Source organism: Varroa destructor, unplaced genomic scaffold (assembly GCF_002443255.2).
Source record: "Varroa destructor unplaced genomic scaffold, Vdes_3.0 BEIS01000005.1, whole genome shotgun sequence".
Lineage (NCBI taxonomy): Eukaryota > Metazoa > Arthropoda > Arachnida > Mesostigmata > Varroidae > Varroa > Varroa destructor.
Window position 1 is genome coordinate 33,995,463 of NW_019211458.1, and position 13,680 is coordinate 34,009,142.

At 38.1% G+C, this 13,680-nt stretch overlaps 1 protein-coding gene across 2 annotated transcripts; it reads right to left on the reverse strand.

Annotated features, from left to right (window-relative positions):
* Positions 1-484: 484 nt before the first annotated feature.
* On the reverse strand, positions 485-9,280 carry LOC111251081 (uncharacterized). 2 transcript variants are annotated; one of them, XM_022807355.2, is made up of 8 exons: positions 8,892-9,280; positions 8,113-8,500; positions 6,674-6,829; positions 6,163-6,271; positions 4,604-4,821; positions 3,819-4,095; positions 3,538-3,705; positions 485-3,055 (listed from the first exon to the last, which is right to left on the reverse strand). In XM_022807355.2, the coding sequence occupies exons 1-8, from the start codon at positions 9,278-9,280 to the stop codon at positions 2,934-2,936; spliced, it is 1,827 nt and encodes a 608-aa protein (XP_022663090.2). In that variant the 3' UTR covers positions 485-2,933. The 2 variants fall into 2 exon arrangements, with proteins under 2 accessions (XP_022663090.2, XP_086846922.1); XM_086990796.1 differs by lacking the exon at positions 3,538-3,705.
* Positions 9,281-13,680: the final 4,400 nt, after the last annotated feature.

Genomic DNA, 13,680 nt, shown 5'->3' on the forward strand with positions numbered 1-13,680 from the left:
TAAAGACTAGATTATTTGTGATGGAGTGGTATATCTGGCATTTGGACGCTCTATAAACGTAAATAAATGGATTGTTCTATAATAAGCCTCATATCAATATCTCTCCCCTGGCGTACACAATTAGTAAAGGAATCCGTCAGGCATATGTCATAAATACTGCATTACGTCATTTTTTTGAGGCGTTATTCCGTTCTTACATACTGGCTATATACTTGTATATTGTACTGAATTGTATTATTACTCTATAAATGGCCGAGTAGTCCACAACATTTTGTTGCAATGAGTACCTATAATATGCCTCACAATAGTAACTAATATATAGATAAACATATTTACGATACATTAACATAAATATACTCAACAGACCTTCTCTTATTTGCCACGTAAATGCAACGTAAGTGTCGCAGGCTCACAGATGAAGAAGCAGGATTCAATTTAATATTTTATTTATTAAAAATATTTAACATAAATAAATAAGGACTCATTTTGGAAAGGTAAGTGTCAGCCGAGTATTTTTATTGGTTGTATTTATATTCTTTATCCTAGTTATATCACGTGCATATATATGTATATATATATATATACATAATACATGCACGATCTGTTAACTCTAATTATTTTTAGTACCTTAAGTTCATGTCGGCATTATGCAGACAACTTGGGATTTACTGGAGCAAAATCGGGCAGCTATATTTCGGGCTATTGTCTTCATAAGGCGAAAATTTCTAGCAGTCATTCATGCTTTTCTTTTGCCACAGGAAGGTAAAAATCTTTGTGATGCTTTGTCTATATACATTGTGGGAATAAATAACACGCAAACTCTATTGGTACTAACTATTGGTAATAAAATACGCATTTAATTATGCAGACTGCAAAACAGGTTTAAGTTTCTAATTCAGTCCACATGAGGTCTAGAGGCAAAAAGCGCTTTCTATATTATCAACATAGAAGAATCGATATGGATATGATTTCGCGGTCATTTTCTTCTAGTGGTGTTCCAGTACGGTGTCTCTTTCTGCCATCTTGGTTTTTATTACTACTAATGTATTTTTCCAAAATAGATTTTGTCCCGTTTTTTTTTTATTAACCACGCATATCTGTTCATAGAATTTGTGAGAGTATCCACGTATATCCACGGTACTTGGTTCGTGTGAGACTATATTTTCGCAGTTTGACGTACTGTCCATTTCACAGAAAAAAAACTGCTACAGTGCAATTCCACCAAACTGAGTTGTAAAAAAGGACTATTCTCGATAAGTACTACTGCTACTACTGAGCGCAAAAGGGAAAATGAGAAAAAAAAAATGAATCAAAGAACTTCAACAAAATTACAAATAACGCTCATTCGCTTTCTCTTTCCTAGGTCCGTCGTTTACTTAAATTACCCTAGGACGGAACAACTGGCCATAACAGAGGTTAAATAGAAAATCAATATCTTATCAATAAAAAACACACTGTTATTAGTTCATTTCATGTACCTTGAACCTATCCTATGTACAATCAACCGACATAACGTTATCAGTAAATGTCAAATAATAGCTTCGACTAGAGTTCAAATCATCTCTAACACATTTTTTGCAATTAGCATAGCTAACGGTTAAATACACGTGTACGAAAGCAACACGCTCGCCTTCGTAAATCTACTTGCAAATCTACTCCGTTGCACCAATCGGTTGCTCGTATCAATCCGATGGCCAATGCAGCGGAAAATCATGAAGTAAAACCCCCAACAGAAGAGATCTGCAAACTGCTATATATTATGTGCAAGGTATTCGATACTATTCATGGAAATCCGAGAAGCAACAATTAATTATTATGCTAGAGTTCATCGTTTGTTCAAAAGCTCTGCTATATTTCATTCCTTTCGTATAGGTAAGAGCGTACTGGGGTTCTTGGTTGAGGGAGGAATGAAGTCAAAGAACACTGGCAAAGAAAACCTTTAGCGCTGCTTAATAAATGCCGGGAAATCCGATGAAGCAATATGTGTGACATTATATGGTGTACAATCATTGTTCCCTACCGAGAAATGGTGTCTATGAGGACTAGTGTCCATTATTGCTCTGTACCGAGGCTTTAATTTTAAATTCATTGTGTTTAAAGTTTATAATGTGCGCATTGTGCATAACGTCGACCGTGGGTATACGTGGGACAGAGCAAATAAGAGGCAAAACACAGCCTTGTAGCGTCTAGCGCAAACGGTTTTCGAACCTTGTTCTACTAATTCGTGGCTTCTGATAGGCTCTCGCAATCACACTTGAGATTCATAAAGACTTTTGTGAAAAGTAAACGCAGCTTACCATATAATACCAATAATGGAATAGCAAGTGGTTTTCATATACGACCGATTCCTGTACCTATTACTTTGGTCCTACAGCTTTAAACAGCCAAAACACGCTGAAGGACGACTAGGGTAAACACGAATAGGTCACGAAGTAATTTTACGTCAAAATTTATACGATATGTGGCTCCATACTGAAAGTAAGCCAGGCTTACTTTACCGTTCATCCGCTTGCATATGATAGCATCTTGTGCGCCAAAGCGCCAAAATAACTTAAGACATTTTTTAGTCGTCGTACTCGACCTATTGACGTTCGTACATAACCTACTCTGTGTTGTATATCTACGTATCAAGATTTTTCGCTTTTAATTGAGTTTTTTTGACCTATCATCATGGTTCTTTATCTATCATGATCGATGTTACTCGTTCAGAGTTTGCGAGAATGTATCGATTTAGCAGTAATCGTATCCAGATATCGGCTTTTAGGGCTCGAAGCACAGCACGATGGTTTAAAATCCTTTAAGTTGCGGCCTCGGCATTTGTATAATAATAATAATAGATTAACTTCTCTTTGTTAGTCATCTATTCTTGCACATGGAAGAGTAGATGGTAGAGTGTAGTTGGGCGACTATTTGTGAACAGAGAAAACTGCTGATTAGCTGAAGCCACACAGTTCTAACTGGTCTGTGTTAAGCTTGTCTACAATGTGGATAACCCCGTTTGTGACAAATTGGTCGGACGCGATCACCCGCGATGAACCAAAAGTCAAGAGCTTATCTGAAACAAAAGCCAAGAATTTAGAAGAATTTTAATCCACTAAAAGATCCTACAGTTAAACTAACTTATAAGTAATGACTATCTTTTAACAAAAAAAACGAAGGAGTTCCGAAAAAATCTATTTTCAAAGATACTTCCCATATATAATTCGAATTTACAAATATAATATATAGCTAAGGGTTCTATAAGCATGCAATCTCGCGTCCTAGATAATTGTGATTTTCTACTAAGACTGAACACTTTCGAGACCAATTTGGCTGTAATACATGATTTGTGCATGTGAGCTGGTTTACGTCCCGTGATAGGCACATACGTACAACACATGGCTGATAAAAGAACATTTCCAGTTTGCTTTTTGCGTTACTTCTCGTTTTTCTACATGAACTCTAAGATGGATGTTTGTGTATGAAAAGTAATTTTCAATACGATTATCGATAGGCAAAAAGCCGATTTGTTTCGTTGACTAAAAAGTAAACACTAACCTGCTTTAGATAAGCCTGATTTCTGTTGATATTTGTGGGGATCATTGAATTCGAATTTGATAGCCGTGCAGGTAACACTGAGCCCATCCATTGGTGTAAGGACAGCTCCACTAGGTGATATTGATGATGAAAACCATAGGCCGGGGACTATATGCTTTTGAACCGTTCCTAGTAAGTTAACAGGCAAAGGTAACAAGAAAACGTCATACACAAATATGTGTTCGCGTCGCTGCAACATAGTGTTGTATTAATCATTCCGCCAACCGCCTGCAAGTACTCACTTGCTTTCAGAACGTCATTCTTCGCTAGATTTTTACGGATCGAGGGAGCCACGCGCTCAAATGCGGCATTAGTTGGTGCAAACACCGTGACCATGTCGTTCTTTGACACGCGAGCAAAATTGCGGTACCATGAAGCGAACTGTGAGAGAAAAGGATTGGCGTCTAGGTAGAGTTGAACAGAATCTTCGGCCACAGGCCACAACACACGACCCAGAGTATGGATCGAACCGTGCTTGTGATTTATGTCTCGGCTCTGTAAAGGCGCTCCGTTCACTTGCTGAAACAATGCGAAAGTGAATCATCACTCCACCTGGTTAACATCAACCTTGTGTTTTTTGTACGTAGGATTAATAGAACCTGTAGAAATCCTCAATTTCAATATCTACTTTGAATGGGAATAAGTGATTTTATAGGCACTTGTTTGCACCAGTGCATGCAGAGATTGTTGAGCGTTAGTTGAGGACTGCGTTTAGTCATTTATTATTTGATGACAGGTAGTTACATATAGATTAGCAAAAGTATAGATGCTGGAAGTTTTCAAACGAAAACAATCTCCACGTTTCAAAGAATTTTGTGTAGAGATTTAAGTGAAAATGTGTTTTATGACAACGGTACTCTTTGAGGGTCTGCTTGGGATCTGCCACAATACTTTGTGATAATTTTGTTCCCGTATGGCAAGACTAGACAGATTTAGTTGAAGGCAGATTTCCGGTAACTATTCGCCACTTGTAACGGTTCCATAAAATTCGAACAAATATTATCCTGACTAAAAAAGTTCGCCATACCCGATCATTGTTGATATAAATGCTTTTTTCAAATAAGCATGTTGCGATCCACGCATCGGGCTTCAAATCTCTCGATGTGACATAGCCAGGCAGGAGGTGATAGAGAATGAAGCGACGCAATTCATTGGGACTTCTTACAAGTCGCTGTTTAAGATCATCGATCGAAATCGGCAAATACGCGAACGCTGCATCACTTGGCGCCAGAACCGTTACCTGACCTAACACGCACAAACATTCACATTAAATTGTATCACAATTTATTCAAATTATAATCAACAAATCATTGTTCACTAACACCTAAGAATTTGTATTATTAGGTAGACTTTTTTCATTGTATAACTGGAATGTGCTGGGGCCGTTGAAGTATTTTGGATTCCTCATTTCAGCGCATTTTGCGTTCATTGGTTTCAAATTTTCATTAAAAAACTGGTGTCTTTAGACAAGCCCGTAGGTCTTTCTATATTTGAAAAAAATTTAAAAACCATGCGTTGTGGAGTGAATTAAAATTGTAAACTTCGGTTAAATAAAAAAATGAGTCCGCTCGGTTTGACTGAAATATACGTATGCAGAAGTGAGCAGCTAGACGAAGAAATTTTGTAAGGGCTTTTAAAAACGGTACGTCACCATTAAAGTGTCGATTATAAAAATACGATTTAGTGGCATTAAAGGCTGCACCAAAATAACGCATGTTAGGTCTTGTGATTTCGTAGAAAAGCAGTGCTTGTTTTGACAGTAGTCAAAATAATTTTCCTTTTCAATAGAAGCCTACTTTTTCATAAGACTAGCAACATGGTGAGCCCCACTCTCCTCTGCATAATGAATAGAACGACTTCAATAGGTAGCAATTCATAGTGATACAAAATAGTCTCATGTAGTGTGGATAGGTTCCTTATCCGTCAAATTCAATACCTTTGGTATTTGACGTCATTCCACTTAGTGATCTCAATATTAGAGTTTTTTAATGCTTATTCCCTTTGTCACACTTAAGTATACATATGCGGGACAATACAGAAATGTATAGGATAATAAAAGTCCTATACATCCTTTATTTTAACATCCTATCAAAATTTAAGAGAAAACTGCTTCACATTATCAAATTTTGTGGTGATATAATAATAAAATATGTTATAAACGAAGATACGACGGAAACGGCAGGAACAGTCGAATGGAGCCTGTGAGAGGTTTGAACACCATCATAATTGAGCCATAGATTTTGAGAACAACCTTTCCAAAAGATCACTCCGAATTACCCTATACTATAGCATTATATATTTAGTGTTGATATAAAAATTAATTAAACACAGGGTTCCTACAGTTTGATCTGAAGAATAGCATATATTCGTTATAAAATTATACATTCCATCTGGTAAAATGTTAAAGATTTCATGTTTCTAAGTTCACGGGTAAGGACTATTAAGCTCATATTTATAGCAAGAGTCAAATGTAATATTCAGCTTGGACTTGCGGAGCCGCTTCGATTTCAATACAAAGACAATAGTACTCATAGTAGGCAATAGTAGACAATAGTAGGATGATAGTAATAGGGAATCATTACTTACCGTTAGCTTCAGTGAGAACTTCGTTAAAATCTACGATTTCGCCGAACGACGCCAGCTTGAGGATGTCCGAGAAAACAGTCACCTCTTCCGGCAATCGATTTAAAATCACCTATTTAAATTGGACAAGGTTTTCCAGTATTCCTTGTTAAATAGTCCTACAGCATAAGATCAACGTGGTAACACAACGATCTACAAGTCTTTATGACTAGCCTGAACAACACACATACATTGTTACATTAATATGAATGCAACAAAAAAGATTACGGAAAAGAGATAGCAACCCACGTAGAACTTCAGAGCGTAGTCTGGAATTTTATATACATATTGTGAAACAGTTATTATGTAGTTCATATTCACATTATGCATACAAAACGAACTTTCCAGCTCAATACAAAGAGCTATAACTCTTTAAAGCTAAATGTGTTTACCTCGCTAGGTGGCATTTAGATATTATGCATCAGAAGGAGCGCTATCTCTTTAGAGAAATATACTTACAAGATGATCAACTCACTTGAAGGATGCTGCAACGAGAACATACAGCTGGAATAAACAAAGGAGGCGGATAGGGGAACCAGGGTTCTGAAGAGGAAATTTTTGCCAAGCAGGATGAGCAAAATGGAGCTTCGACGACACAAGAATTACGCTTCATAGGCGATCTAGTCGCTACCTGCCAACGAAAAAACAGGTGTATAACATTCTCAAAAATACATATCAATAGTCCCAACATTGATGTTACTTCTAATTTCAATAGCTTTAATTAATTCTAATGTGTAAATTTCCTCAAATATAGCGTACTTTTCGAAAACGCTTCGAAACTTTCGAGATGTTGTACAGTAGCCCTCAATATCACTAACCACGCCAGAAGTTCACTGTTTGTCGTGCGATGCGATCATTTCGGGCAAACTACAGGTTTATAAGTTAAGCGTAACATGAAAGGCACAGCGGTTGTCAGCCGATACGCGGAAGCTTGCGACTTTATTTTAAGATGCTCGATAAGAATATATACGGGTCTATATATATATATATATATCATTTTACAATGCAAGTAAATGAACGTTTTGCATCTTACGTCTGGTACTGCCGTGCTCAACTGCTTTAGATGGCTGGTGCCAGTGAGAAATCGCGTATGTCTACGTTGTAAAAGTTACATAAAAACAACGTGCTATAAAAAAAGGCTGCTAGGTTAATGCACCTGTAAATTTTCGTTATCTTCATCCTATTTTTGCGATGTAAATACCAAAAAGTTCCATTGATTTTGAACTACAAAGCTGTAAACCGTTGTGCTGACTAAGTACGTATTTTACAGTCCTTTCATAGTCCTTTCACATAGTCCTTTAAAGAAAATATGTGGTTTAATGAGAGACTAAAATTATTTAATCAAGGTAAATATTTTTTTGTAGTAGTTGACTTCATATTCTCAAAGCGGGGCTTCGCTTAGCAAACAGTCAACAAAAGTGATGAGATTACCAACAGCAACTTTGAGGCCAAGTTTAAGGTATCTTTTTTAATGAAGAATATTAATATTGAAGGCACTCTCTAAGTGTTTTATTAAGAATAGACACAGACTCCTTTTAACCATCTGGAGCAGAGTAAAGTGCTTGTTATTTCTAGTACTAGAAACTGAAAAGTATAATTGTATTATTTATGAATTAAATGAAATTTTATGTGCATATGTACAGTTTTGAGAAGTTGCGTCGCGTCTGACGGAACTTATCTAAACTGGCGGAACTCACACTCTATCACTATCTGGCTTAAGTTAAATTCAGTCTTAATTATGCGGATGTTGCAGTGTGGCAGAAATCACTACAATCGCAGTAGATTTAACATAATTTTTTTTGCATGTTTAGAAACTTTGTTTCACACTGGTTCTACAATAAACATTGCATAGACAACTCTGGCTCAGCTATACCTTTTTCTACATATCAACCGTTATGTCTGACAGTTTCTTACCGGTGGTTTGTATGTGGCAATGGGTCTGATCGGGGTAGGCGCAGAAGTTGTGTTGGCTATCATGGGCAACGTAATCGATGGCCTAGATGCTAATTCAAATTGCGGCGGCAAAGGATGACGTATGGTGGTTGTTGAAGCCGAAGTTGGTGTTACGCTTCCAGGAGGATTAAATGGATATTGTGGCCCACCACTGGCAATCTCGATATCGGGTTGCACCTCCGGCGTGTGCATAAAGCCCGGCCTTCGAGTAGAATATTGCTGGGGAATGTGTGGGGTGAAGGGACCAATAGCTGCCGTGTCAGTTTGTCCACCACCACCCCCCACTTGTGAAGGTCGCATATTCTGAAGAACCCAAGCAAAGCGGCGAAGGAAGGGTATGTAGACAAACCTAATATAACAAGTAAAAACGTTAACGAGGTACATTTTATATTATACGGAAATAATATCCGACGCACAATCGAATCCTATATTATACTATTTTATTTCACGTCGATTTGTGCTTAGTACTACTATATGCAAATATATATATTCAAACGATACATAAGCGCAGAATGTATAATGGGATTAAATCATTTCTCCGTGCTTATGTTAAGCACAACGTCTAGTGTAATGACTATCTCACTTAGTTTGTTCAGTTTCAGTGTGCTAGCTTGGGCAGCTACATTTCTATTTGAAATAAATCAGGAGTCGCTGCCCCAAACCCCCCAACGACACATAGATACTACACAATCTCTGTGAACAAACAGGTTCATTATAATTATCATTATTATATGACTCACTTCGGGGGGCTGATACCATTTGCCGAAAGGGCGACCGGTACAACAGGTACCGTAGCAGTTACCACCTGTTTGCTGCCCCTGTCGGGATCCACCACGTTGCTACCGTTATCTGATTTAAGCCCGAAATGCTCCTGGACATTCTGCTTCTTGTTGTGAGCGCCCTTTGATGATGAGAAAAGCGAAATGTTACGAGGATATATTCTTTGTTCTGGAACAATAGGCGGCGCAGTTGCTAATGGAAGCGGGAAAGGTGAGAATGGTTTCGTAGCTGCTGGAGGAACGTGGTTATTCGAAACCGTTATCCGAAAAGCTGCACCCTTCAGGTGATTGCTGAACGTAAATGCCGTCGCCGCCGAGATAAGCACGAGAAACGTGACCAGCGTCTGCATCACGTCTGAGGTCGGAAGCTACGCAGACACCTCGGCAAAATCGGTAATGAGTCATGGATCGACAACCGGGAGACCCCTAATAGCAGTCATGATATGACAGCGCATGTGTGTTAGCGTAACATCAAAATATCAAAGGTGCCAATAACGCTCAGTCACAGATTCTTGGCTTTTTCGATACAAAAGGATTCGGCTCGCGTTAACGATAATTCGCGCACATATTTCTCTGAAGCTCGTGCAAGTGCACTTAACGGTTCTTTTTTGCCCAACTCGATTATTGATAAATAATTAATTTCCGTAATCGCGGGAGAAACACCAGATAACGCATGAGGCTGTTGTTTGATTCAGCGAATATTCTGCTATCTATGATAGCTTTTGAGGGATACAAAAAAGCAATCAAACTCTATAGGAATTTGTAAAATGAGCCGAATTCAAACTAAAACTAGAAAGAATATCTTTTAGCTTCCATTCTACTTTAGCTTTTATGTCATTGCGACGGTAAACCAATTTTGTGTGAAAATCATGTGCCTAATAAAAAGACTTAGCAACAATAATTTACAAGATTGGAAAAGGCTCTGTGAGCTGCCTTCGCCACTGAGAATAAGCGCAAAACAAAGCTGTCAAATTTTGTTATTAAAGATGAACGAAATTTGCAAAAAGTTATAAGCAAAATATACAACACATTGCAAGATTTTTGAAGTAGTGCCTTCTTAGTATAAACTAAGGTCTAATCTATAGGTACATGATTTAAGGAATATTTTCTATCCTAGTTAACTATTGAGCCATTCGATGATTTGCACGTGCGTCTCCCCAGGAATTTCTTAATAAAACTGCTTTCAGTCATACAAAAGGAAATAGATAGGGTATGCTCTAAACAAACTTTTTGCTACTTGTATCGTAAAAAAAATCGCAAAAATTGGTCGAACTAATCATCGCAAAATCACTTATTACTTAACTCACCGTAGAATCTATGAAAATATATAACAATAGCCTCTAACCGGAAAATTCTATGAATGAAAGCTGAATAAGATAATGGAATGGTACAGCCTTTACACAAATAAATTTTCAGTGCACTCGAACTCACTGTCGCGGCGGTAAAACTGTGCCTATAGAAATGAATTCGTTCCAACTTTAGAATACAATTAATCCATCTACTTGCAATGGCGATTCGTAAAACTGAGTAAATTCCATGCTAAAAATTCCTTACACTGTACTATAAATAGAACTTGCAACGCTTAATTGAACAGTCAGCATTACTTCATGGTGTCTTTTAGGTGAGTTTTTAAGTTGCGGTCATGTATAATTTTTACTCAAAATGACAAGTAATGAGCTTAAGTAGCTTATCATGCCACATCATTATATTATATATATATAGACCTTATAGGTTAATTAAGTAATCTCGATAACTTTATTAGCTTATTGTTAAATGACATCGAAGCTCTCAGGTTGATTTTTCAGGCTTAATTAAATACTCACTATAACGGCTTAAAGCTAGAACTGCTAGTACAGACGGATACGAGGACTTGCCATCAAAGAAAATAAAACTGACCTAAAGTAAGCCGTTACAACAGCGTCACACCCCTTGTATATTTCTGCATTACTGGATTTGGTCGCTAACGCATATATTCGAAGTGTTTGTCAAGGTAGACGGCGAAAGTACTTGCTTTCTTTATCTTATTTTCTTAAACTTAATTTACTTGATATGACACTGAGAGAAAAATGCAGCAAACCTTAATTATTAGTAATATGTGTTGAAACATGGTTTCAGAGTACTTTTGCGCTAAAACATCTCTACGGTTTACTCATAATACTGATAGTCGTTCAAGCACGGAAATAAATAAGCGAAAAATATTAAAAACTTAATCAACTCTGTGACAAAACGGTAATAGGATAATAGTATTCAACAAATGAATTTCATAAAAATTAAACAAAATTACTCTTATTGGCAGCCATATCATGCCACTCTAAACTCTTGGTGATCAACTTCTAGGAAAAGATGCTTCTATGAGAATATACTACAAAATTTGCTGTCCTACGCTTTGTCCTACGTCAACGAATGTCGATGCCACCTCCACGACTGCAAGTTTTCTTAGACTACAAGGCTAGAGCGGTTCTGACAGAAAACATATCCTTCAGTTAATCTATCTAAAATAACCACAATCACTTCAGTAATGTTCTACGTAGTTCAAGACCGAAACACTTCTGCTTGGAGCCGCTTTGCATGCAGATATTTCATATAGACCTAAGGTTATTCCGACATTGGTGGGGTATTAAAATCGATATTATTTAAAAGGCTCATAGTCACTAAATCGCATAGCTCACATGGGCAGTGTTGCCCCTTGCCAAAAACTGCCTTTCTACAAAATGAATTTACCAAGAAAAGCACGACCTAATTTTATTGACGACGTGCGACTGCTTTCTTGGAACTATGGACGTTGTTTACCATGGTCTTTGGGTGTCATGTTTACTGTCACTTTATTCAGTACTCAAATGATGATGCATAGTCATACTGAACTGGACGAGCAAACAAGAGTCACGCTACGAAATAGTCAATTTGGCCAAAAGCTATTAGCTATTTCCATAGCAAAAGCCTAACATGTCCTGTTACTTTTTTGAACTGTCGCCTTTTTCTCTTTTACCTATCATTGATATAAAAGTTAATTGAAGAATTAAAAACAGTGTCGTGTATGGGTAAAGTTTGTACATCTGCGTTGATTAAATTACCTACGAGACGCGAGTTTATCGTCGGTGCGTTCCTTCCGATACCGTTAACTTGTGCTTGCGCTTGCCGCATACAGAGGTAAATGCTCGATTAGAAATCAGTCAAAAGCTCAACCTAATGAAATAGGAAAATCGGCATGCAGTCACATATACCAGTAGCCCTTTCACACTTTAATGCTCCTGGCGGCTTGTTATATTTAGTAAGTACCACTGACATGACCTCATCCACGTTGTTTCCGTTTTAGCACCGTATTGTCACATTGTTATAGATGTATAGCATTTAAGATTATGTACACAAGTTGCTAATTACCGTCACTTGGCCTCTGATTATATCCAATTAACCAAGTACCATGTTGCGGTGCAGAAGTACGATCACCATTTCAAAACCAGACAACCATTGCTTCATGCTAGAAAATTTGTCAGCGCCATGCTATACCATAGTAGTATAATCTATGATTGAGTGTCTTCCCTAATATAACTGGATGTCAAATAGCAGGAACATTTGACAGAGATGAAATCCTCTTCTTCCAGAAGTTGCTGAGAAGGCTATCAGAAGGCGAAGACAGCGCACAGCGAACACGGAAGTGCGTTCTCGCAAAGAGCTTCTACCTAGACTTTTGCACAGCAACTGGTCGCTGAGTCTTTACTGATCTGGCAGATACAGTCGTAAACCACAAAGCACAAGATCTAAATACCTATATAGAGAACAGGGGAGACAAACCACAACTGCGAGATACGACCGAGTTAGCTAGGCATTGTGCGTGACGATCGCAGCGAAGACTACGTTGCTAAGTAACTCTAGTGATGGGAACGATGTCGCGTCGCTTACGTCTAGCATGAACAGCAACGGGACACAACGGACAAGCTATTTTTTTCGGTCACTGTTGAGCGAACTCGCTCAATCCTGGGAGTGTCCAGAAAATGGCTAGCGCCAACCACTTTGTTGTAGGCCACAGCGGTCAGTCAATCGAACAAATCGCCTTTATTTTGGCAAAATCGTTCACTGACTAACCGAGTTCAACAGTTTCAAAGCGTTGTTATGCATATGGTTTACAATCACTTACTCGGATGCTTCGTTTCTTCACGTTTTCTCTCACCTTAGTGACCCTTATAGCCCTTTCGTGGTTAGCTTGACAAAAACGACAGAACATAGCAATCGCATAGACGGCTAAAGGTACTACCGGACGCTAACGACAAGAACCTCGTGGACTACGCCGTCGTTTTACACTGTAGACAGACAACAGCCGATGGCAACAGTAAGTGGCGTCTCAGCCCGACACTGCTTCACGTCATAAGAGTTATATATTTTTGGACGGCAACATTGCTAGCACCATGTCTTTTCTCCCTATATAATCTGTATCAGTTATAGTAAGTAACTTCTACTGTCACAATATCCAGTAATTCAGTGTAACGGACGACTTTATAGAAATCGTCGTTTATCGATTACGAGTTTAAATAGCGAAACCAGTTCCGAACATTCATGTGGAACTTATTCCGGAAGCCAAAACCCAGGAAGCGTGCACAATGTGCGGTTGTTAGCTAGGAAAAAAGGTAGAAAATGAGAGGTATAGTTCGAACGACGGATGCCGTAGCATTCCGATTTCTACAATATCGGTAACTTTGTTTTGAAAATTACGATAACCAGCCTTAGTCTAGACCTTTGACGACCCACATGATTAATA